Source organism: Mchenga conophoros, linkage group LG3, assembly GCF_057382185.1.
Source record: "Mchenga conophoros isolate Kocher_MC1m ecotype Shallow Benthic linkage group LG3, M_conophoros_male_GT1.1, whole genome shotgun sequence".
In the NCBI taxonomy this organism is placed as follows: Eukaryota; Metazoa; Chordata; class Actinopteri; order Cichliformes; family Cichlidae; genus Mchenga; species Mchenga conophoros.
This window is the reverse complement of record NC_140528.1, coordinates 83,138,840-83,164,116: the sequence shown is the minus strand read 5'-3', so window position 1 is coordinate 83,164,116 and position 25,277 is coordinate 83,138,840. Positions and strand designations below refer to the sequence as shown.

General features: G+C 43.3%; 1 protein-coding gene across 3 annotated transcripts; it reads right to left on the bottom strand.

The window, feature by feature from the left end:
- Positions 1-211: 211 nt before the first annotated feature.
- rtn3 (reticulon 3) lies at positions 212-24,729 on the bottom strand. Of its 3 annotated transcripts, XM_085267518.1 has the most exons (9): positions 24,393-24,729; positions 17,344-17,391; positions 10,209-12,656; positions 4,600-4,807; positions 3,775-3,913; positions 2,505-2,574; positions 2,304-2,350; positions 945-1,003; positions 212-859 (listed from the first exon to the last, which is right to left on the bottom strand). In XM_085267518.1, the coding sequence occupies exons 1-9, from the start codon at positions 24,481-24,483 to the stop codon at positions 811-813; spliced, it is 3,159 nt and encodes a 1,052-aa protein (XP_085123644.1). In that variant the 5' UTR covers positions 24,484-24,729; the 3' UTR covers positions 212-810. The 3 variants fall into 3 exon arrangements, with proteins under 3 accessions (XP_085123644.1, XP_085123645.1, XP_085123646.1); XM_085267519.1 differs by lacking the exon at positions 10,209-12,656 and having other exon boundaries at positions 24,393-24,687; XM_085267520.1 differs by lacking the exons at positions 10,209-12,656; positions 17,344-17,391 and having other exon boundaries at positions 24,393-24,684.
- Positions 24,730-25,277: the final 548 nt, after the last annotated feature.

Below are 25,277 nucleotides of genomic sequence, written 5' to 3'. Positions count from 1 at the left end.
CTGTCAAGCTAGTAGGGAGATCAAGCAGCTAATGTATAATTAATACCAATAGCAGTAATAAGTGAGAAGAAGAATCAAAATTTACAAGTGAACGTGAGAACTCAACACTCTGGAGTACGGGACTTTCCTTTAGAACGCGAGGCTAACGTGCTCGAACACAGAAACCTACATCTGATCAGAAGGTGAACTAGACCAAATTATCACAGCTGGCTCAGAGTTCCCATCCTTTTTATTTCAACCTGCTCATGAAAAAATAAAGTTCAGTGCATTTCAGAAACTACTTACATAGACAAGTGTCTGTACGGTGAATGGAAACTTGTTACCACCCAAAAGGATGCCGACTTTTTACTTGGAGACAACGTTGCCATCTACCTTCAGGCAAACATGCGGCTCAAGTACAGACATTTGCTATTTTGTGACATCAGCTGCCATCGTACACCCTCTGCTCGCTGCACGAGACAAAACCAGGTCATAGATTCAGTCTAGTTCACTCGATCCCGTCTCCGTCCCCCCGCGGCACGTCCACAGCCAGGCGGGGTACGTCGTGCCGTTACGCCACTTCCTCGCTTGCTATGTGCTTCCTGTCTGCACAGGCACAGTTCTCCTCTAATGCTTGCAAGTTAAGCTGCACAGTAGTTGATTATTGAGTAGCTCAGAGATTTTCTATCTAGGAAGTTTCAGTGTAGTAGGGTGCTGATGGTGGACGGTGTGGGGAGGAGGAGTTAGACCGGGGAGTCGGATAAGGGAGGGAAGATATGGTGATGGACATGAAGATGATGGGGACGTGGTGCTTGGTTTGGGGCTGGGGGATCATTCAGTTTTGCTGCGCTTCACAGCTCCTGGGAGTTTCTCTTGTAGCCTGCGGGAGAGAAAGCACCACAGGAGTGAAATCCAACAACCTGGACACTGAACGAAGACGAAAGACACGTTTCTGCAACACTTACTTGGCAATAGTAGTGTTGACTTGAGTACGTGCCAGGTCGATATACTGATCAATCTGAGTCTGGAACAACAAATGAGAGCAGATGTTACCACCTCAGAGGAAGACAAAGTAAGGAAAACCCTTTGGAGCGCATCGAGCTTCTCTGTGTGCAGTCGTCGTCCACGTTTTCAAAAACTCTTTACTAAAAACAAAACGGAATCAAATTCATTGCATCAAATAACCTGCTGCAGTCACCCAGTGTAAAGTGCAGTCAGTCTCCTGTTAGTGGGGTAACTGGTCAATCTAAATGGGTCTGTCTCTGTGTGTTAGCCCTGCGTCTCGTGGGACAGGCTCCAGCCCCCCTGCAACCCTCAAAAAACGGATAGAGAATGGCTGGAGTCTGGGGTCGGGCGACTGGACGAATGTATCGACTATCGCCGACAGGCTGAGCCCATCGCCGATCGTTTTTACAAGGGTGATTTATTTATTTCCTTATTTGCTCATGAGTAAGTTTGCTAATAATGGAGCTAATAGAAGCAGTCAGCAGAAAAAATAAAAAAATCTCTCATCTGCGAGCACATGCCCCTCCTCAGAGTGCGCCCAAATGCTCGTCGATGGAGCTGCAGAAGCTGCTGGTAGCCTAGCATGCTCAGGTTTACCTCTATGATCTGGTTTAAAGCCAAAGAAATCCCAAATTGGTGACTTTTTATTTCTTTTAGTGCCGTCAGCGTTAACGCGCCGTCATCACGACTAACGCGATTAAAGATTAACCATCTGGAGCGCAGACTGAGTCTAAATCCCTGAAATTTCGGCAGTTTGTCCAAAGTTTGTTCGTTCTGCGCTCCAGATGTGTCGAACGCGTGAACATTTTAATCGGGTTAATCGTTAACGCTGACAGCCCGAATGTTTCGGGAAATTAGTTCGTCCGTGTTTGGACTTTTTCTGTGTTGTAAACGCCCAAATCAGTCCATGCACGATTACATGGCTCCGCCCATCACAAAGTCTGCGCATGCGTGGATATGTCACCTGTTGGACTGACGAGTGTCGGTTGGAAAATTGTTACCTATCGCCCGACCCTAATGGGCTCTCCTTTTACACATAACAGTCATTTCAGGAAAGAACAGTGGATGACAAAGACATTCAGGGACCGCGTCACTGACAGCAACCACACTGGTTAATTTTAAACTATTGTGAGCCATAAACTGGGACCAGTACAGATGATGGTGCCTGCCATTCCTGGCAGTCCGTGACTACAATCCCCTCAGTGAGCCAATGACTTCATGTTGTCAGGGCCTCAAAGCCTTCAGTGTGTGATGAGACTGCACTCACTGCTGACGGCCATGTTTACACCGCTGAGCTGATCAGGAAGCCTGAGACTCACCTTGTTCTTCTCGTAGACGGGAGGCACCGTGAAGAGCAGGACGTCGGCTGGAGAACAGAGAGAAACACGTTAGCCGACAGCAGATCCTGCAGAGCAAGTGCAAAGCTTGGAGTCGCTCTTTGACCCCAGAGCAACACAACCACCTGACCGACATGAGAACGCAGCACGGCGTGCATGAACAGTGAGCGGTTCAAAGCTTACCCAGGATGAGGATGGTGATTCCATTAAAGACGGCGCCTACGTAGGTCAGCAGCCACATGACCACAGCCAGCTGCGAGAAAAACAAAGAGCAACTCAGAGAGCTCAAGATCAACAACAAGCAGCGCTTACACACGAATGACATCTGCTCAGTGTGACGCCACTCATCCTCCTTAAATCCTTAGTCGTGTAGGGAGCGCTTGATTTGCGTTCTCCTGGCTGAGTGTTCGTTTTCAAACTGTTTAATTGTGTTTATTTAACAGTGGAAAAACCAAAGTCATGGCCGAGATTAAAAGCTGATTAATTGTGCAGTCCTGACACAAACGAGCAGATGCTGTTTCCTCCCTAAAGAACAGCGTCGCTGTCGTTGGGGATGGGTTTTGATTAAAATCGATTTTAGCTTGAATCACGTGATATCGATTCATTGAAATCCTGAATCGATTTTTTTAATTTACATTTATTTTGCCCCAAATGCCAGAATCTCAGGTAAAGCTCACGAAATTTCAACAACCACCAAACAGCTGAAACAGGAAATGAGAGCAGGTACATGGACTCTGACGTAAACACAAAGAGCCGACCCGTCAGACACAATATGTACTGATAGTGGCAAAATGTCCCCGATTCAAATCGAAATCGATTCTAGAAATCAGTGACGATACGCAGCCCAAGTCCAAACAAGCACTCTTACTCTGACAGCTGCTCTCTGTGGAGGCATTCTAGCTTGATATTGAATTTCCAACATTTAAAGAGCTCGGAAAAAAGGCGACTGGACTTCTTTGAGCTTCTTGAAGACGTCTCACGTCTCATCCTGGAGTTCAGAATCGCCACCACGTTACCTCCAAGTCAGAGTCTTCTCCAAACTAATCAACGTGCCTTTGTGCAGATTTAAAATACGATCTGCCCCACACATAATTCAGGTTCATCTGGTGACCGAGCTCTGATCAATAAAACAATCAAATCACAGCCGTTAGTAAATCATTTTTAGGAATTCCCAGTCAGGAAATCAGAGGACCGGATGGATCTAGAGGCAGATCTGTCTGCGCTTCCCTGCAGCTGGATAAGGAGTACTGATGTGGGACACAGTCATAACACGGTCATAAATCCTGGGGTTATTCTGAGGATGGAGATGCGATCCAACCGTGACCTGGTTTGAAGTTAACATTGCACCAACAAAGCAAAGGCTGCAGCAGGCGAGCAGGGAGAGATCGGGGCTGGTGCTGCGCGACAGGAAGAGGAAACCGCTACCGACTGACACAAGCTCAGAGCTGCTCACCTTTAGGGAGTCCACAAGGTCTTCAACCAAGAAAAGGTGGCTCATCTGCTTCAGAGCTCGGTTGATGTAGGTCAGACTTGCATCCACGTGTTTGCGGAAAGACTCTGGAGCGATGCTGACATCCTTATCTATCAGTGCTCTGTGGAGGGACGGAGGAAAAGAGGCTGAGCACAAAGGATAAAACCAGTCGCACTAAAACACTCACATAAAATAAAACAAAGACAAATAAAAAAAACAAAAACACGCCTTTCTAATATTTAAATGCAACATATTCCAGAGTTTGGGAGCCACAACTGAAAAAGCTTGTTCTCCAAGTTTCAGGCTAGTTTGTGGGACAACCAAAAGCAGCTGGTCGGCTGATCCAAGGACCTGCGAGGAACGTAAGGACGAAATTCCTCAGAAAGGTGTGGAGGAGAACGACCGACTTCTAACATGAACAAAATATAAATCAGCACAATTGATTTGATTTCACCAAACAAAACATTTTCAGCAGCCCGCACTTACACCAGCCAATCAGAAAGCACCTACAGCTTCACCGACTTTCTATCCAAGATAAAGGTGGGAATCAGATTCCACATGACAGCAGATCATCACAATAATCCCCTTTGATAGGACTGGGTTAGGTAGGGCAGTATTACATCATCATATATTGAAATGTATCACTTCTTTTAAACTGTGATTTATGTCTTCAAGGTTCAACTTTATTCAGTAAAACAGATAAAACAACGTTTTTGCTGTCCAGCACACCAACCCTGCCTGACTGGGTCATGGTGGCAGCAGTTAACTGTGACAAGCAGAGAAATCTCCCATCTGCGGCCGTCTTACTTGAACGGGTGCCCCTCATTGGACTTCTGCACAGCCTGGACCACAGACTTGTAGATGCGGAAGGTGATGGTGACGCAGAGCAGAGCCAGCAGCAGGTAGGAGACCACGCTGATGATGCTGAAGGCTGCGAGCGACAGCAGCATCAGCAAGGACAGGCCGAACGCCACGCCCGACTTCTTGGGGTCTCGCCAGTGAATCAGATCCTTAGCTGCAGAGAGAAGACGGGACTAATGTGAACATTTCCAAACATACATTTGACTCCAGCCCTAAACTCCTGCAAACTCCTGCAGCTTTAATCCACCTTTAACCCTTCTAAGCCTACAGGCGTCTCCGCAGTCCCATTCACATATCTATTTTTAAATCCCGGTAGATTTGCAACCAAATAAGCGAGAGCAATATTTTTGTTCTTTGCATGAGAAAACGGACGAGTTACACTTACATTTCCTGAATTCAACCAGGTGGTGGCTTCCTTCCACTAATGCCTTTGCAAAACTTGTGTAAAAAAAAACAAACAACAAAAACATAATCCAGAAACACGTTTGCTGATCTGTCAGCTATTCATAGCGCTTCCATGTTGGAATAAACGCCATCGCATCGTCAGCAGGAGCTATCGCATGTCCGCCATTATCTGCAAAAACCGTTTTTCCCTCCTGCAGGGCCTTTCACTGGTGCTACTGGTGCTACTGGAAGTCGTTCCTGGGACACTTGGATCTTAAGCTGCACTGTTGGAAATGGTTGATTTTCATGCATAAGCTGTTTTTTTGCAAATTGTGCTCAATAAGATCCATTTTCATTTTTGCTGGAGTTTATAAAAATGAGTCTGATACCAAAAAATCTGCAGAGGTTTGAGCCTGAAACTGTTTCACACTGTAAAACTGATTTTTGCTGAAGGCGTAATAACAAATAAAAGTACTGATACGGGAGCCATAGGATCAATTTGAAACTCCCACGCGGCCTCATTTTCGAGTTATCGCATTCACAAACGTGGGCGTCAACACCGCCCGACCGCTGCAGTTTTCACAACTGTATTGTATTGGTCCATTTATAGCAGTAGGAGTGTTGTTTCAGGGACCAAAGGTAACACGGCCTCTGTTACAGGACATAAACATAAAAACATGCCAGCTGCCACAGAGAGACAACAGGAGGGTGGTCTGGTAAACACAGGTCAGATGATTCAGGCATGAAGTCAGAGCTGCTCTGGTTCTCTTTGTAGACGAGTCAGTTATCTACAAAGAGACGGTCGTTTTCAGGCACTCGCAGCACATCAGCTGTGACTGGCTGATTTCAGGGGAAATGAAGCCATTTTCCTTCAAGAACACATTCTGTGAGTGGGATCAGATAAAACCCGAGTGTTCACCATCAGTCTCCTCGGGCATCTGCAGCCCACAGTAACTGAATAACTTCGGACACACGTTTCATGTTTGTATGCACGTGCAGACGTAACAGCCGCAGTTACATAACGGCGGGATGGGTTGGCACACTGGAAACTGACTTCCTTACAGTGTATTGGGAAAAAAGGGGGCAGTTAAAAAAGCCTTCTGCGGTGCAGAAACCACATGGGCTTATGCCACGGGGACAGTTCAAGCCTCAGTGCTCCAGCAGCTTTAATTGGAGCAACTGTTATATAGGCCTCTCTCACTCGCTCACACAAGCAGTGAAAAGCAGCTACACATCGTTTTGTTTTAAACAGGACACCAACTAGACACTTGCAACAGCGGCGTTACCCTCAGCCAACTAGCAGACTCGCCCAGGGTATCACGTTCAACATCCTACGTCACCGCTCTTGAGTTCATGAGATTTTCAGAAAGCTTGACCTCTGACGTTCAAGTCGAGGACAATGAGACCCAAAGATGTCAGACTTTTAGTAGATGCACCTATCTGAAGCCGAGTCGCTATAACCTGTGGCAGCTGACATGCAGAGCTGCAGCCATCACCTCACATTATATGGACAATAGACTGGAGTGGGGATGGAGCAGCACGCTGGAGATGCTGGGACGCTTGTTGGAGCAACAAGCAGCGATCTCTGCAGCTCTGCTCTCACCTGAAGTGAGGAGAAGTGATCTCTATACTCTTACAGAGGCTGATGGAGAACATACAACAAAAGCTCTGAAGCCACTGCAGGCAGCCAGCTGCTTTGCACTACAGCATTTGAATATGAATGCCGAACATTTCCTTCCAGTAGCAACAGAAATATGTCAACTTCTCTGGTTTGAGTTTGATATTATTTTGTAAATAAATGCATTCTTAAATAGGATTTTTCATCTTTCGACAGCAAGAGACTGATGGTGACAGAGCTGAGGAAACTGCCTGTCCCTTGGTCCCGATGAAATGCATGATGCATCTCCAATTAAGAGGTCAAATGACTGCATTAATGGTTCTCCTTGGGCCAGCCTTCTCACCACAACATCACAGCATCACAGGAAACGCCAACTCAGCAGGCAAAGGAAGAAGTCAACAGTTGCAACCGAGTTAAGGCTGTTTCATTGATCTGGAGGAGCGACCATGCAGGGAGTGTCCTCCTTTGGCTCGCCGAGCAAAGCAGCATCTCTGCATCCCTGGTGAGGCTGTTCGATATAACGATATATGGATATGAAAACTTCTATCGTTTCATTTTACGCTATCATTTGTTTCATGGTGTCGCAAAATAAACTGTTTACTGCAATATTTTTCATGGTTCTGATGGTCACTGTAGTGTACTTTAATTTCTTAAAGTTCTTTCTCTTATACTTAAGATATCAGGACAGACAAGCGCCTGTTTATTTTCCACATAAACCTTTCACAATAGAGCTGAAGATCCTGTTGAGATTTTTCAAAATAAGAGATTCACAGGATTTACAGAAAATGTAAATGTTTGTGATATATATCGTTGTCATGACGATAAATGTCTTCTATCAGGATATGAGATTTTGGTCATATCGCAGAGCCCTAATCTCTGGGACCAGTTTAATTCTGAACCATTTTTTCCCAGCTACTGGTGACATTGTTACTGGGAACTGCCTGAATCCACAACATGTAGACCAGCTTCTCTTCTCGCAGAGAAATCCCCCGTCTCTTCACCCCTGCCCTCACTCACAGGAGTTTGTTGCACCAACAAAGAGATACAACGGGCAAAAAAAGACACATAGATATATATAAATAAGTTTCTTCAAATGCAGTCAGATTATCTTCCATTAGCCCCTGAACTGCCCACTCGTCTATGTTGCAGTTAGGTTGTTTTTGGTATATGCAGAGGTGTGACATGACACTATAGATTCAATATGAATCTTGTGATATTCATTCAATACTTCAATGGGAACATGAGCATATAAACCTGCCTCAGCTAACAAACAATCACCAGTCTCATCGCCCATCGACACAACTTTATTGTCGTGCACGACAGAACACACCAGCACAATTGTGAACAACTGCTCAGAGTGTCGAACGCAGTAAACCAACGCTCACACAAGGCGTCCCATCATAACAAAGACACTGTATAATTCATGGAGTGCCTTCACCTTCAGTAAGACTAAACAGCACGTCAGGACAATGAGGATGCTGGGCGTCAGCGATTATATTACTCTTACTGATTTAAGCAACTCTGCCTCAAATGCATCTTTAATAACATCCACATGAGTTCAAACACACACGTTGCTTTTGGCATTTAACACTTAATTTTCATTCTAAATAAGTTGAGTAAGAAAAAAAGCGAGGAACACCTTTGCTCTACTTCTCAGCAACATTCAGACACAAGCTTCAAATTTCATTGGAAAGTTTGCTGGAACAGATGAATCCATTTAAAGAGGAAACAAAGTGAAATGGGTTCATTTCCATCTAAGATAAGATAAAACTTTATTAATCCCTCGGGTGGGTTCCTCTGGGAAATTCGGTAATCAGCTTGTAACTAAACGGTTTATGCTCATCTTTTTTATGTACATTAGTGTTAGGCACGTTAAAAAGGATCTATATCCATGTACAGAAGATATTTTGGGTTTGCATGAGGATCAGGGCAGCAGCTATCGATTATTTTAGTGATGGCTTAATCTATTAATTATTCCATTGATTGACGTAATCTGATAAGAAATACTCTTGCCTTATTAATGAGCAATAATAAATATTTAAAAGAGAAAAAATAAAGGTCTGCGAATTGGTTTCCAAAATTCCCATCAGCATGACATCAGATACACACACTGACACAAACCCATCAGCCAAGAATATCCCACTTAATAACCTCGCAGAGCAGCACTAAAATAGCACAAGCTCGTGGGGGGAGGGGGCGGCAAAACAGAGCTTCATTTCAAAGCTCATTAATAATACAGTTAGCAAACATTTACAAAAATGTCCACTGAGAGCAGAGAGCGAGGCTCATAGCAGCTTTAAAGTCACACTAAAGTTTCTTTACGTGTGTGGCTGCACACTCTACTGGGTTTCTAATTTCAAGAACACCAGCACAGACACAGCAGTGTGTGTGTGCGCACATATAATATCTTCCCATCTGGTGACCACCTCTTGAACAGTACAGACTGTCTGTCAGAATCAGGCCAAAGCTTATTTTAAGTAGCTCAAACTCCAGTGACTCTGTAAACAAACTGAATTCTACAACAGAGCTCGAGCCTGTAAGTGGTTTGGAACGACAACGACAACACAACCCCCCCAAAAACAAAAAATCCAGCTAAAAACGTAAAAATATAAAAAAATGATTTTTCCCCTTCAAAGTTTGTTAGGACAAAAAGAAGATAACAGACGAACATGCTTGTACTCAGTATGGATTGATGAGTGTCGAGTGTTAACGAGTGCCTGGACACTGTGCTAACAATCAGATATGCAGCTAGCCATTTTAAGTGGAGGCAGTTTTTAGCAGCGTTGATTGTTGATATGATTGTTGGGTTTTTCTCTGTATGTATTATTGTAGGGTCTACCTTACGATATAAAGCACCTTCAGACGACTGCTGCTGTGATTTGCTGCTGTATAAATAAAACTGACTTGATTACACTTCTCAGTAATTCTTAGATGCCACTGAACTCTGACAACCAACTCAGCTCAAGTAAAGGATGGCTCTAAACACCAACTACTCCTTTCACTCCAAGCACAATCATGTAGACAGAAATTTCATTCAGCTGCAAAATCCACTGTTATGTTGAACATGATATCAGTGGCTTGCTAAGTTTAAACCCCCCCAACACTGTCTGTATTGCTTTTGAGGTTTTTCACTTACAAAAAAGAAAAAAACAAACAAATCTCAGCCTTTTTATCTTAGACTGTGCAGTGTGTCACGTCCTGTGACATGTAGCTGTCACTTATCACCCAGAATCAAGCATAAATAACTTAGATCATGCTTACTCTTTTTCTCCTCGCTGTAAGTGAGAAGTAAGAAGCTAAGCATGATCTGTTTTTTTTTTTTAGTTATTTATGTTCTCTTAATATAAATCTTTGCTTCTTGGTGATAAGTTTCAGCTACGTGTCACAGGACATGACACACTGCACAGTCCAAGATAAGAAGGCTGAGAGGGCCAAAAAGCTGACGATAAACAACAACAGGAATCCTTTTGCTACACAGGCAGTTATAAGTTGCTCCAGCTAAGGAGCGTGCGTGAGGTTAGCAGGCTTGCTGCCCAGAAGAAAGAGATGTTACCTGATAAGTGGGTTAGTATTGCTGTCAAGACATGCTCAGCAAGATGATAGGCCTCGGCCACCAATTCATCGATAGCTTCTACCTCTTTGGAATATTTGCTGTCATAAGCACGGACGTGCTGGGAACATGGAGGATTAGTTACTGATGCTAAGGAAGACTGCTGTACAGATGCAGCGCTGAGGTCAGTTTGGTCTCGGGCTGAAGCCTTGGTATGGGTTTTCACCGCCTCCTCCTCCTGACTGCTGCAAAGCTCTTTGAGAGCACTGATAGTTAGTTGTTCTTGTTCAAGATCCAGCACCACGGTTGGCGGTAACTGGGAAGGATGCAAACTGGTTTTGTTGAGCTCGCTCTTTCCGTGAACACCTTGATGCACGCTGTCGGGATATTCTTCATCTTGCCTCGATTTGAGACATTCCCGCATGAATTCCACAAAACTGTCTGTACGTTCGGAGATGGAGCTCTCATTCTGTGCACCATCTGCAACAACGTCATTGCTCATTTTCTGATTGGACTCTTGCTCGCTGAAGCTCCTTTGTGCCTCGCTTTGGAAAGAGGAGTAAGGATTTGGGGGGTATTCTTGTAGAGATGGCTGATCAGCTTGCTCTGGGGAAGCTTCATCTTTCAGTGAAGCGATATCACCCAAACTTCGCCTGTCCTCGGTAACATCGGTTTGTGCAGAGCATGCATTCGGCGTATCAGGGTCAGTTGGGGAAGGATCAGAAAGAAACCGCTCCTTAGCATTGCTCAGCTCTTTATGGTCAATGTCGTACAAGGGAGAAGATGCATCATAATCATAATCAAATGATTGTCTGTCATATATATCATCCTGCATAAAGGTGGTTTTAGAAAGAGGAACAGTCTCTATGAAAGTCTCTTTTGTGGGCATATTACCCTTCTCATACAATTTGGGCAGTGTGTGCTCCTGAGCTTCGTCTGACCACTCATCATCATTGTCTGGAAAGTCCACTTCTGCATTTGTGAGTGTGAACTGGGAAGGTTCTTCATTCATTTTACTTGGAGGAATCTGTGATTCATCAGCTTGTGCTTGGGAGATGCCCGATGCAGTGTCCCTTGGAGCAGGGGGTTTGGGTAGGGTCTCCGACTTGGCTGCAGATTCCCGATTGTCTATTTCTGGAGAAGTTGCAACGATGTTGCGTTTGGGCGAGTACTCGGCATCAGAATCCACAGGTGAGGATGGAGGCGAGTAGCCTTCCATGAACTCAGTTTCCAGGGGACGCGTTTTGGGTAGTTCGGTTTTAGTGTCTTCAGGTTGTGAATGTGAGGTTTCTGGGCTCTCGCTGGCTGGGGGATTTTCAATTTCATAATCCACATCTTCCGCTTCAGGTTCCATTTCCATCTCCTCCTCACTGTAATTTGGTTCATCCGTCTCAATAACATTGATTGTTGGAACCTGCATTAATTTCCTCTCCGACCTTGGTGGAGGAGTCTCCTTTTCTGCAGGGGGAACATTCGAAGATGCAGGTGTAGCGGTGGGATCTTTCGAAAGTTGTGGCTCAAAAGATGGATGGGGGGCAGAAGCAGGAGCACCCGCCTCGTCTTCAATAACAGTGTCATCCGACTCTCCTGAGCTGTCTGCTTCACTTGGCTCTGGGGGCTCTGGATCGCGGGTCAGGGAGGCCTTCTCTTCATCTGAAGCATTCTGCTTTGCCTCTGGACATGGAGTGCCAAAGCCTGCAGGAGGTGATGCAATCACTGAGTCAAGATTTGAAGGAGGCTGGTCATCCGATTTGTCCTGCTGATCCCACATGTACGCTGTTGGCAAAAAGTTAAAATCAAACTCTTCCTCAACGTTTGGTTGCTTCTTTGCATTATCAAAGTCATCTTTCACTGAGGGAGCTTCCACGGGAGAATCCATAAAAGCATCAGGGACACTCGTAAAGGAAGTAGGTATAACAACCCGAGTCCCCTTGTCCTTGGATTCAACACTGTTGGTGCCTTCAGTTAAATCTACAGAAGTTAAGTCTGGTACAGGTGGCAAATGAGCCTTCATCCACTCTTCTGTTTCTTCAAACTCGTTTACTTGTCTCAAATCTCCAAGAACTTCAAAGGGGGATCCTGGTGATTCCTGCTCAGAAGAACCTCCCATTTTCTGAATAGTTGGTGTAATTTTTTCATTTGGAGACATCCGATTCTCAATAGGGGATTTTGAGCTGTCAGTAGGAGACTTCTCATGGTGGCGGTCCTTGAAAAGAGAGAAACCTCCATCGCTTCTAAAATCAGATTGCTGCTTCTTGGCAGCGAGAGCCTCCAGGGCCTTTATTCGCTCAGAAACAGGGGATGTCTTTATTGGTGAATCCGGCGGTGCGTCCGGTGGTCCTGCTTCACCTCCATAATTACCAAGGGAAAATGAACCAGGTTTGGAAGGAAAGCGAAGAGATGTCGCTACACCTTCGCAGGACTTGTCAGATCCCAAAACCACTCTTTTGTCTGGAATGTCGTGTATGGGGAATGACAGCCAAGAGGGAAAAAGGAGGTGAGGTCATAAACGTCACACACTAAACACACGTGCAGTTTAATATCGTTCAGCAAGGCCTTAATGCGACAGCTTAAGCATTCATGCACTGCATCATGGAAATGAATGGCATATTGATACTATGGATGATATCCAAGCTTTTCCATGCTGCTCATAAGTTTAACGAGTACTTAGTATGGAAATGGAATTATCAGCATGATCAAAAAAGGCAACAGAAGAAAATAAAAATGTTACCAGTACATCATGTGTGGACAGGGTGATGATGCATGTTCACTGCAGCGTGTATAACAAATGTGACTTGTTTCACACTTGCAGACTTTAGCACAATTTCTTTTTGAACAATATACATTTGCTTGTGCACCTTGAAAACGCTGATTTGGTAGCAGTTCCACTGAGATATAATCTGCTAAAGATATTCATTGTTGCCATTTCCAAACTCGACCCCTGATTTCATCTCAATTAATCTGTGGTTGTGTCCAAGGGTATACAAGAGATTTCTCCCGCCATTTACAACTGAAACCCCCCTCTGATTTCTCTCACACACACACACACACACACACACACACACACTAAAATTTTTTTTGCTAATACTAGCCACTCCATACGACGCAACAGTGACTAACGTTACCTTTACTTAGAGCGCAGAATTAAAAAGCTAAAGTAACAGGGGATGAACACAACCATTTCCAAAACCAGGCATAACAATACGCCTAGCTAACAAGCTATATAGCACTTACCTTTCAAAAAAACAAAACAAAACTGCATTCTTTCAAAAACAACAAGTGAGTTCACCTCAAACAGTCAAGCACTGGAACTAAGAAGAAGCAATCAAACCACTACTCAAAGCTGTTTGTCCCTACTATGGAAACTCAGGAAACTAGGAACATGGCAGCATTAATATTTGTGTAGGAATTTGGGGCAAAAAACCCAAAAAAACTTAAATGAGGCAAAGCTGGTTTAAAATTCAGATTTGTTCAGCTTCTTTACCTCTTATGTGGATGAACACTGTTAAACAATGGGCTAAATATTAAATATTAATTGTTTGACAGAGGTACAGGTGGCGCAAGTCAATAGAAGAAGAAGAACCCCAAACAAACTAGGGCTGTTCGATATAACGATATATATCGGATGACGATATGAAAACATTTATCGTTTATTTCGTGGTGTCGCAAAATAAACTGTTTACGACAATATTTTTTCATCGTTTTGATGGTCACTGTAGGATTTTTTTAAAGTTCTCGCTTTCTCTTATATTTAATATAACCACACTGCGGACGGACAAGCCCCTGTTTTTACGTGTTGTCGTTAGCAATAATGACGGTAAAACCATCACGTGACTCTGCCGTCCGCTTGTTTATTTTCCACATAAACCTTTCACAATAAAGCTGAAGATCCTGTTGAGATTTTTCAAAATAAACCGAATCACGTGAAATAGTATGCAGAGTGTTTACGGAGAAGCTAAAAAGAGCCGCCAGGTGCAAAAAAATAAACCTTAGAGTCAAACGTTAGAACAGGCTTTTCCTCGCAGCACGTCGTGTATAAATACTCAAAGACAATTGCGGCCATTTCAACTTGTGTAACACTCGACTCCAGGCACACGACGCTCAGCTGGAAACACTTTACCCAAGTTAAGTTGCCCAAGATTCACCGAATTTACAGAAAATGTAAATTTTTTGTGATATATATCGTTGTCGGGACGATTAATGTCTTATATTGGGATTTTGGTCATATCGCACAGCCCTAACACAAACAAAAACACACTACCAGTAAACACTGGTTACATCCCTTAACCCAGGCTCTGAGTACAGAACCAACTCTGAACCAGGAAAGACGTCCTGTGTCTGACTCATATCCAAGACGTGCAGGCCAGCAACAGAAACACTTTACACTGGCAGCCCAATTACTAATACTCATCACTAAAGGTGAATAAAGTTAAACAGTGAACTTATAGGAAAAGTTCAGAACAGACTTTTATAATGAATTCAAGCCTTCATTACAACTTTTAATACAAATTTCATTAAAAAAAGCAAGAAGATAAAAACAGTCATAATTGCCTTTTAGTTCTCGAGTTATTTTCTACATAATTAACACTGGCTCGTCGTTAGCTCGCGATTATGTAACGTGCTTATACAAATATGTGAAGAGTTAGATAATACTGTTGCCCTTGAGCAGTAAATTGGGCCACTGAAGCACTTTCTATTCTCTTGGAGTGTTGAAGGCTCTCTCACTGCGGCTGCAGTAACCCTGTGCCCTCGGCAATCCTCCAGGCTACAAAGATGAGTCATTTTCAGTCCCCATGGTGACAAGTACCTGGCACATATTTTAAGAAATGAACATCAGCCCAGTATAACCAGTGCACAGCAACATCCAAATTCTCATGACCAAGGCTTTACTTTGAAATTTGACATTGATCAGTCTTTTCAATTTACTCCAAACTTACATTTTCTTCTACTTTTTGGGGAGCTGTCAGCACCCCTCCCTCCCTGCTCTCTGTATAAGAGTTTTCCAGCCATACTCAGCTGACTGCTCCACTGTGTCTTTGGTAGAGCTGCCACCTCCCCTGCACCACAATACAATGCTTTGTTCAAACCAGGCCACATGAATGCACTTTCCATCTTTCCAACAACGTTACGGAAGCTTTGGACTTGTAAACAAATCCCAAAACACATATTAGTGCTCGGGTTCCTTGTTAGGACGTTCGTGCTTCGATTCAAAGGTAGCTTTAAGAACTTGTTTAGTTACAACTGTCACCATATTTGCATATTAATAATCCCCATGTGCCATCGTGTGGCATCTTACAAATGGGGAATGAGTAGCCTTCTGCTTCGTGCAATCTGCTGTTACACTAATGGAGAGTTGAGTGGAGCTGTTGTGTAGCCACAGAATGGAAAATCATGGAGACTATGAACTGGCCCAGAGTGACTCCATATTTTCATTTGGTTGCAGCGCTGTGTCTGAATATCTGTGAGCTCCAGTGGGTGACCCCACACCTGTCTGCTGGTGGACCTTGCCACTGTGCTAGTGCACCTGAGCTTTCACTCACAGGTGTTTCTTTTAGGTTGGCAGTCTGATGGTCTATGTTAGCATCATTATAGTCTGTGTATGAGCTCACTACAGTATAAATTATTTACATTTTCACTCATTTTTCATTACATTTGCCTTATTAGAGACGATATAAAAATCCTGGTTTTCTAAATGTCTTTCATCTACTTAACACGCTCTTATTCAACTATATTCTCACTGATCCCTCAAATACTTGTTGCCATTTACAACAACAGAGGTGCCACATAAATAGTCTTCCAGGACTCAGCTGTTATTTGTGGCAGCTGATAAAACAGCAAAAAGACCCAAGACTGAGTTTTACTCCTGTTTATGCTTACTGAACTTGTACTTGGATTTGGGTCCAAAATTGATTAAAATTCTGCAAAAACAGCTAAAAAGTGTGAAGTTTGTATCTTTGCTGAGAAGCCAGTGAGTCCGAGTGCAGATTCCACAGGGTGTGGTCATAGTCGGTCAAACCTCAGGGCGGCTGCTTGTGTGTTGTATTGGTGCAGCTCATGTTATCACTCACGCTATCCCTTATCTAGGCTTGTCTAACAAACAAGTAAAGAATGCTGGCGGTGATAGAAACAACAGTTCAAAAAGAATCAGAAAGCGAAGAAGCTAAATTGGGGGGTTAAGGAAAAATGTACCTACTTGTTTTGCATAAGCAATGATGTGAGACATGCACAAAGCCTATAGAGCCGTAAGTAGGTAGTGGGATGGAGGGTGAATGAGCTACAGGCAATGGCAGACCCAGGCCACTGGGCGGTCGATGATATCTCCAGTGCCACTCATCCTCCAGTACACAATAGCTTCTAGGACTGAAACTGGGAAGGGGAATTCAGATACTAGGGCAGCAGGAAGGTAGAATCATTCCCCTGAGACACCAACCTCATCCTTTTTTAGATTTCTGGTCCTTTATGCACAATGTGAACTTGAACTTCTCTGCCTTCCTAAAATAAGGTGGCAATCTCGGGATTATCTTGAACCTACAGTGAGCGATGCTGACCTAAATAATGCCTGCTAGCAGGCAGCAAAGACTGAGATGGATCACACTGCTAGCAGCTGCAGACAGAGGCTTTTATGAGCAACACTCTTAGTGTACAATTCTGGGCAAGAAGAAGCAGCAGTGAGTTCTCACATGGCCCAAGGAAGGCTTTGAGAGTGCCAGTGACTCGTGGCAAGAGACGTTATTTTAACTCTACAGTATGACTATGTGAACAAGAGCTGTTGCGGCTCAGATTATGGCAATGGATAGGTGTGTCTAAGGAGCCTGAAAAGAAAATCAATCAATCAGTCAATAGTCCTTGAAAACAAGGGGAGCTTTGCTGACTGGTCAGCTTAGAATAACTGCAGCAGCCTAAAGGAATGCTGAAAACAGACTGAGGTCTGCAGGAGGGGCGGGGTAAGAGCAGGTTAGGGCCACAGCCACCTATGCTGTTTCTTTGCAGGCGAGCTGTTTTTACTGGGCTCTTATTTGGCAGGAGAGGGGCACTAGAAAGAGGCATGAGGCAGAACTGCACAGCAGCAGGGCAGCAAGAAAGTACAGGGCAGAGGGAGAGAGAGCAGGCGAGCAATCGAAGAGAACCATACACTTGCCTTGAGGAGACTGAATGAGAGATACAGGCGAAGAGGAAAGAAAGGAATCTGAAAAAATAAAGAGGACAGAAGAATAATCATCGTAGAAGAAGACAAACATCTCCATCCACCGTCCTCACTCAAAAGAAAAGTTAACTTATCCAGCCTTAACAACTCTACACATGTACTACTTCACATAAGGACCAGAACAAACCAGTGCTTACAGGTGGCCATCGTTTCATTCAAACTTACAAAAACTTTAACACATGCACTTATATTTGCTACGCAGGAAAAAAATCAAGACAATGTACTCAACAAGCAGACAAAAGCACTCGAAGAGACAGAAGCTTCACACACAAACATTTAATTTACACAGTCATTGCTCCACAGCTCTGTCCAGTACCCATCTCCACATACTTTGGACTGCAGCTTGGTTTGGGCTACAACCTAAACAGCACACGTTCCATTTCTACTTCACCGATACAAACAAAGGTAACATAACCAACGCTGTGGGAGTGTTAGCCATTCTTCTGAACTGTAGATGGTCCATCGGTCAGAAACTGGTCTTTATGGTGTGAATTCAGTTTTTGTTGCATTTACGCCACAACATTTACTTTGTGGTTGGACGATTCTATCAGTCATTGGTACGATAGAACGATTGGATTATTCGTACCCCTGGTACACAAAGGGAGCTCCACATAAGATTTCCAATCAAGTGTGTAAAAACTAGACTAGCTTGGACAGCGCTCCATCTGCAACAACCTCCAACAAGACCAGAATGTAAAGCGGGCCTGCACTAAGCTTTGCATGTGACTAAATGCCACCAACCAGCTTACAGAATCTACCTAAAGTAAAAATGCTGTGGTCCACTCGCTCTTAGTCAACCCCAACTTCATATCTTCCACTGTGAACTAGGGGTGGGGGAAAAAATCGATACTGTGTAGTATCGTGATATTTTGTTTGCTAATAATGTATCGATACAGGGACAGCAGAAATCGATATTTTGTTACAAAAAAGGTTTTTGTGCTCAGAGCATGTTGATCCTTTTTCTGAGCAAGAATCCTGACATTCCTTCACTGTCCAAATGTGTTTAACTTTTTTATGGCAGCAATAAACATGACAGTTTACTTATTTTAATTTAAGACATTTTTTTATTTTAATTAAGTTTAAAACTTTTTTATTTAATGTAAATTTATATTTTGTTTTAATTTACTTTCAAATTCTTCAGTTGCTGAATGGGCTGCATATTTTTCATAAATTGCTTAGTTCAGAATAGCTATAATTGTACCAGATGGTTGCATTCAGTTAAGTTGGACTAGACTGTAATACAAACCGTTCAGTTTGTCAACAATAAAACTGACTGAAATCAAAGAAAGACTGAGTGCGAGACTTTGATATTAGATAAAATGAATATTGATAAAGTTTACCTTTATGTACAGAATCTGAATATTGCAAAATATTTTTAAAAATTGCAATAATATCGTATCGTGCGTTAAGTATCGTGATAATATCGTATCGTGGGATATATGGTGATTCCCACCTCTACTGTGAACGCTGCCTTTCACGGTAAAGTGGAAGCCAATAGGAGCTCATGCTTCACTCTTCCTTGTCATCAATCAAAATTGGACGACTACTTGAATTGTGGGAAAGGAACTTTCGCTGCGTAAAGATGAGGTGTGGCGTTTGCTTTTGTTTCAGCTCAACTGAAGGTGGTACAGGTGAGGCAGGTTAGGGTTGGTGTGGTGCAACATTCCTTCTCTCAGATTCATATTACTGTTACCCTTTCAAAACACCACACCTCTGGTCTTTAACGAGACTGCAAGAACTAAATGGTAAGTGGACTGGTTCTTACATAGTGCTTTTCTACTCTACCTGAGCACTCAGTGCCTTTTCTAATACTCAAACATTCATACCAATGGTTGCATTGACAGGAGAGGAGCCTGGGGTTAGTATGTTGCCCGAGGATATTTGGCATGCAGACTGGGAACAGCCAGGGATCGAACCGCCAACCTTAAAAGTGCTGCAGGCACTCCAAGCCAAGCTAAATCCATATGAACCACTGATGCAAGTTTATGTTTTTCAATAGCTTCATTCATATCTGCTTGCATACAACAAATCAACACCTACAAATCTGCACATACATCAGGTCACAAATTGTGAGATGCGTAAAAATGAGGGGTTTTCTTTGAAAAAGTGTGGAAATACAACAAGAACAACACTTTACATATGAAAGAGGATGGCAGGAACAAGAGACCGTGTTGCCTTTTACCTGAAACAGCTGCTTGTTTACCGTTTTTGTCCCCCTGCATAAACGTTAGCTGAGAAATCCAGTTAAAAGGTGAAAAACAAACTACGAGCTAAAGGAGGCCATACAGCTCAGAGCTAAGGTGAACTCCAGAGTTAGAGATAATTCTCTGTGGATCTGTAGCCACAAATGACTCCTTAAAATAGAAAGTAGTCATTAGTGCAGCTTTAACCAATGTCTTATTGCAGAAATCATGGATCTGGATCATAATCATAATAAGCATCCAGATACCACAGACCGGCATGGGAAAAAATGGACTCTAGCTTCTTAGTTTAGGGCCTGAATGGAAGTGAAGGGAGGCTCTACTACCATGCCTGCAATTCCTGCTCGAGCTATCTTGTACTGTCCACCCCTGAGGGCTATCTGATTGCCTCTGTGACCCTCAGCAGGGACTGGAGAGAGGAGGGTCAGCTTGGCAAAGAAGGAAGAGAGCCAGCGAGGGGGATGGGGGCTGAAAGAACTCACTGTTCTTTCAAGCTTCGATTGTGTGCTTCACTTTTAACTGCTCAGTGGTGAACCGTTCTCACAAGAAATCATAAACAAAGTCATATAGAAGGTTCTGGCTGTAGGTAGCGCATCACTAACTGCTGGATACTGTCAACTGCAGTAGCTGCAGTCTGCATTAGAGCAAAGCAGAGAAGGGAAAACAGACTGATGGGGGTTAAACATTCACTACTAACGAATGTTTGTTTGTGCACATGATGCAATATGAAGAATGCACACAGTAGAGGATTTTAGCCATCAAATTATGAGCTGATGATTATGAGCGCTGCATAAATTCACCACAAACTGCAGCGATACTCTGATGGATTCCAAAGCCAACTCGTCCTGTAAATATGATGCAACATAGTTTGAGAAATGAGGTCCCCATTTCAAAGTGTGCCACTTCCTTTGTGACTACAGCCAATCACCACTGTGGAACTCAAGTGTAATGGGCTGAGCAACAGATAGAAGCTGGGCAGGCCAGGACATCTGCTCGCGCTGACATCCACAGACTCAAAATCCTGAGACAATTACCAGGAAAAATGCTGCCAACAATTCTCTAAAAAGCAAAAAAAGAGAGATCCTGAAAAGAAAAAAATCCCCAAAAACTACAATAATAATTTTCTCTTGTCAATACAACTCTAGCATAACGCATGTAATAACTGGGCCTTAAGCACAGGGAAAGATGCAGTGTGCTGATGCTGTTTTGAAGCAGAATCATGGGAGAATTTTCCAACATTATTCAGGAATAAGTCATGTTCATGGACTCGTCTCAAAATCTAATCTTTGACACCAAAAGCACCACATCATCTGCAAAAAGCAGGCACGTGATCCTGACGCCACTAAAGTAGAGGCCTCAGACACTTGCCTACACTTACAAATTCTGTGAATTATGAACAGAATCAATAACGACTTTGACTTATTGCTGACAAGGTGGACCGAGCTCTTGCTGCGGTTATACAGGGACTGAATGGCTCATAGCAACAGGCCAGATACTCGAGTAGCACCTCCCACAGGATCCCCCAAAAGGATGCTGTCGAATCTCTCCTCCAAGTTTTAAAACACATTTGTCTGGGCGAACTCCCCCACGCAGTGATGGGAACTGATGAGAAGTTAGCAATTCAGATTCCATTATCGACTCTCATTGGCTCCACTTTGAACGTCACCACCATCTCTAAGCAACATATCAAAGACATTACATTCATGCAAATTAATTACATGCCGAGTGGACTTTTTTGCATGCTGTGGGTATTTCCCATCTTTGTTGTGATCATTGCTGAGGTCGTTACTCAAAAAATTGATTGCACGTATTACACAGAACACTTTTCTTAAATGTAATGAGGTCCGTTACTTAATTACTCCCAGGAGAAAGACATTCGTTACACTACTTGTTAAGTTACTTTCATGTTACTCTGTAAAATGATCTGAAACGCGCAGTCTCATAATTACCAATTAACAGCATAAACTTGAGGCTACAGTCCCACACACCAACATAAATCCCTATCCTAATGAGGACACACATATCTTCCTCTTAGTATTTAGCAGAAACATGAGCAGGTAGAAACGGAGGCTGCAGCCTGGCTGCTCGTCGGTTTGTTACCTGTTGAAGTTCAGGTGCTTGCAAAGAGCCAACGTTGTGTTAACAAGTATACTGCAGTTGTTTGCAGTCTTCACTTTACCGCCGCGCTCTCATCCTTTTGTGCAATAAAAATAAAAGTAATGTCCATGCTGTAGACTGCCCCACTATTATTCTCCTCCGACACACGACCTGAAATCAGCTGATTGTAGCAGGAGTGCAAGTATAGATAAGCGGGATCGATCGAAGGAATTGGACTACTGGGATTCCCATCCCTAGTTAACATTAAGGTAGTGGCTAAGGTCAATAATAAAAAAATAACATTAATGTAGGAACTAGGCAGCAAACATCAGTTCTGCCTGCCTGTAATGTCAACGTGGTGTTAATTTAAGACAAAGACACAATTATGTTATTGTTAGGTTTCGAGATTAAAGCTAAGAAAAGTCTACGAGCAACTAGACAAACAGTGGCAGCCTTCCTCACCAGCTCTATTTGACAGCAAAAGCACAGCACAGCCTCTGACAGCCTAAAAATACTGGCCTCATTTACTAATGTGGAAATGAGGCCAGTATTGGTAAAGGTCTTAAGTTCTGTGCACACAAATTTAACCTCTTCTTACCACCTTGCATATTGGACATGCAATAAAAATATATTTAAAAAAAAAGATTCTGCAGGATTCGTGGGATAGTGCCCAGAAATTAATCCGTTAGTGATGACAAACGACACACGTAGTTTAATTAGATAAGACACAAGGAGCAGTCAAATATGTTTAAATTAAGAGATTAAAACCTTTATATTTTCAATAACACCTACTCGGCTCAACTCGAGTCTACTCAGTTTCGGTCGTCTTCCATTAGAGTACCACCTCAGTGTGGGTGGCTTATCCCTGACACAAACACAACAAACTGTTGAGCTGATGGTATACCTGCTGCTCCGTCTTGTTTTCTCTCCATAGACTCAAACAAGAGAGAGTTAAACCTCGCTGTCGGGTTAAATTCTTGTGCAGGAGTCACTCTAATGACTCATCTAGTGAAGTCATTTCCTGGCCAATCAGTGGCAAGAAGTCTGTCACATTTTTGGCTTGACTCTGCTTGGTTGGAACCCGAGTAGGTACTAAAAGGAAAGGGACTACCAGCTAATGGAAAACCATAAAAACTGAGTCGAGTCAGGCCGAGTAGGTACTAGTGCTTTTTTATTCTGCTAGTGTTGATACTGTTGCAAACTTATTGATATGAATATCAATTAAGAAGTTATAGTACTGTGATAACCCTAAACACATATTACACACTAACAACATGCATTTGAAAAAAGTTGTAAAGGATGACAAAGTTATTTCCTTGTAGAGGAGCATCTCTGCAGACAGGCTGCTGATCAGAGTCTAAACACCAGGCGAGTTAGTTCAGTGCTTCATTCATAAAAAACAAACCAGTTACACCTCACACTAACTTGACAATGTTTTTCCAGGATTCATACAAGCACAGACAACTCAACTTACTTGCACCATCTGTAACTGTTGAATAATCCGATTATACGAATACTGAATTTTAACATTTATTGTTAAATATATTGTCCTTAATTATTTATCATGTTACGCATTACATGGAAATTTCTGCAAACTTGCCAAACCACAGTTATCTACTTCAGCAGGAAGAATGTGCCACGCCCTGTAGGATCCAGCTGCTGGCATCACCACACCTGCTGCATTTCTTGAAAGTCTACAATCTTATGATTCACGGCTTCAGCTTTGTAGGATTCAGGTGGCGCAACCATGGAGTTTAAATCATGTCAGCCTCATACGCGGATATAGAGAGGGCGTGATGGTGAAACTGTAGATCCAGGTTGTGAGTTTTTGTTTGAAAACGGGCTCCATGTGGAAGTGGAGCTGACGACAGCTATAAACTAAGTAGTAAATGAGCGTGCCGCAGCTCGTCGGGTATGCTGATGTTCATCTGGCTCCCATAATCCAGGCAGTGCCAGGAAAAGGCCGATGTGCCTTTAAGAGGTGCCTCTCTGTGGTAACTGCACAGTGACAACGCCTCTGCACTGCAGGCAAACGCAACATTTCGACAACGTTCAGCAGAAAAACCCGTCATGTAATGTTTCTGCACTTATGAATAAGAATGTAGCTCTAATCGGACAGCAGGATTTACATTTAAATCTAGCTGACATCAAACGTCCCACGCACACGTACTTTAATCAGACGTGTTCCCTTTGTTTTAAACGAGGCCTTTTCAACAGTATTACGCCGTTCAGTAGCAGGCTGGTTACCGTCTGTCAGATATATGATCCCCGATTCTGCAGGGCCGCCTACTTGCTGTGCTCCTGTTTGTCAGTAAGGCCAAATAAAAAGAGGGATTCAAACACCGTGTTAGCTTGTTGTTTCGCCTAAAACGAGCCCAGACAGCAGGCAGGCCACAGCTGCACGGAGCGTGACTGGGCAGCCGTGTGTCAGGAAATATCCACGACCACAGGTGTCTCCCATCACAGCTGAAATCAGCTCCTCATCCAGGCAGCGGGAGACACAGTGAGGGCGTTCAGCATTACAATGGCTGTAGTCATTACGTTACTGCGTTATAAACTGGACGTTAACCGATATTCATGCGTGTAAATAAAAGCCCAACACATACAGCTTAACGTAAGGTACGAATAAAACACGCATCAAGCTCTACATTTAGCTAGCTACCGTATCCTTTGGTTACTTCTTACCAGACAGCTTTGATTCTTTGGTAGCAGAATTTTGTCCATCGGCAAAGCCTTGCGACGACGATATCTGGGCGGACTGAGTCACTGGATCCATTTTATATAAGTTACAACACAACTGCACAGAAGCGGCGAAACGTCTGTCGTCTCGGATGGGTTCCTCTTGTAATGGTCTATCAGGGTGTCTGTGACGTCTGACTTTCCTCGAATTTCCCTCAAAAGCGGGACTCGGCTCTGCACCTTCAGCCTATGTCCGAGCACTGGGAGCGGAGCGGAGACGGAGGGAAACGAGGCAGAATGTGGAGGAGGGGCAAAAAAATGTCTGCGTGTGAGACGTTCAAGGCTTACGCTTCCAGTAGGACGTGTCAGCGTTCAACAACACCAGCAAAAAAAGCCTTTATCATTTATCACCATTGGCTGATCTGTCCGTCTCGCTTCTACTATTTAAAAAAATTATATCAACTACAACAGTGCAGTGTCACTGAATTCCCGAGCAGCACATAAAAAACAGACCACAGCATCACAACAACGACTCCTTAGCACAGGGCACCATGGACAATACCTTGTGTACTTCGGAAATTAGCTATTAATTTACTGGTAGACTGAATTTGAAATACGTTTAATCGAAATATTAGATCATGAGTGCAAATCCACGATTTCGATCAACGTGTACAATGACAATAACAGGTTATTCTGTTCTATTCTGTAGACACACATATGTCTGAGCTTGTGTCATAGCCAACGACATACTGTTTAGCCAACGACATATTAAAGATAAATATGCCGTGAGTTCAACTCTGCGGTACATTCTTATGTTATCCTAAATGTTTTATGCTCCATACGTGCCCCGTTTTCCGTTATGTAACATTTACTGTTGTTCCATTTTAAAGC

Coding starts and splice junctions, on each gene's coding strand:
- rtn3 (XM_085267518.1), bottom strand. CDS start 24,483: ATGGATCCAGTGACTCAGTCCGCCCAGATATCGTCGTCGCAAGGCTTT. Junction 2,351..2,504: donor AATCACCATCCTCATCCTGG/GTAAGCTTTGAA, acceptor TCTGTTCTCCAG/CCGACGTCCTGCTCTTCACG. Junction 860..944: donor GTCAACACTACTATTGCCAA/GTAAGTGTTGCA, acceptor TCTCTCCCGCAG/GCTACAAGAGAAACTCCCAG.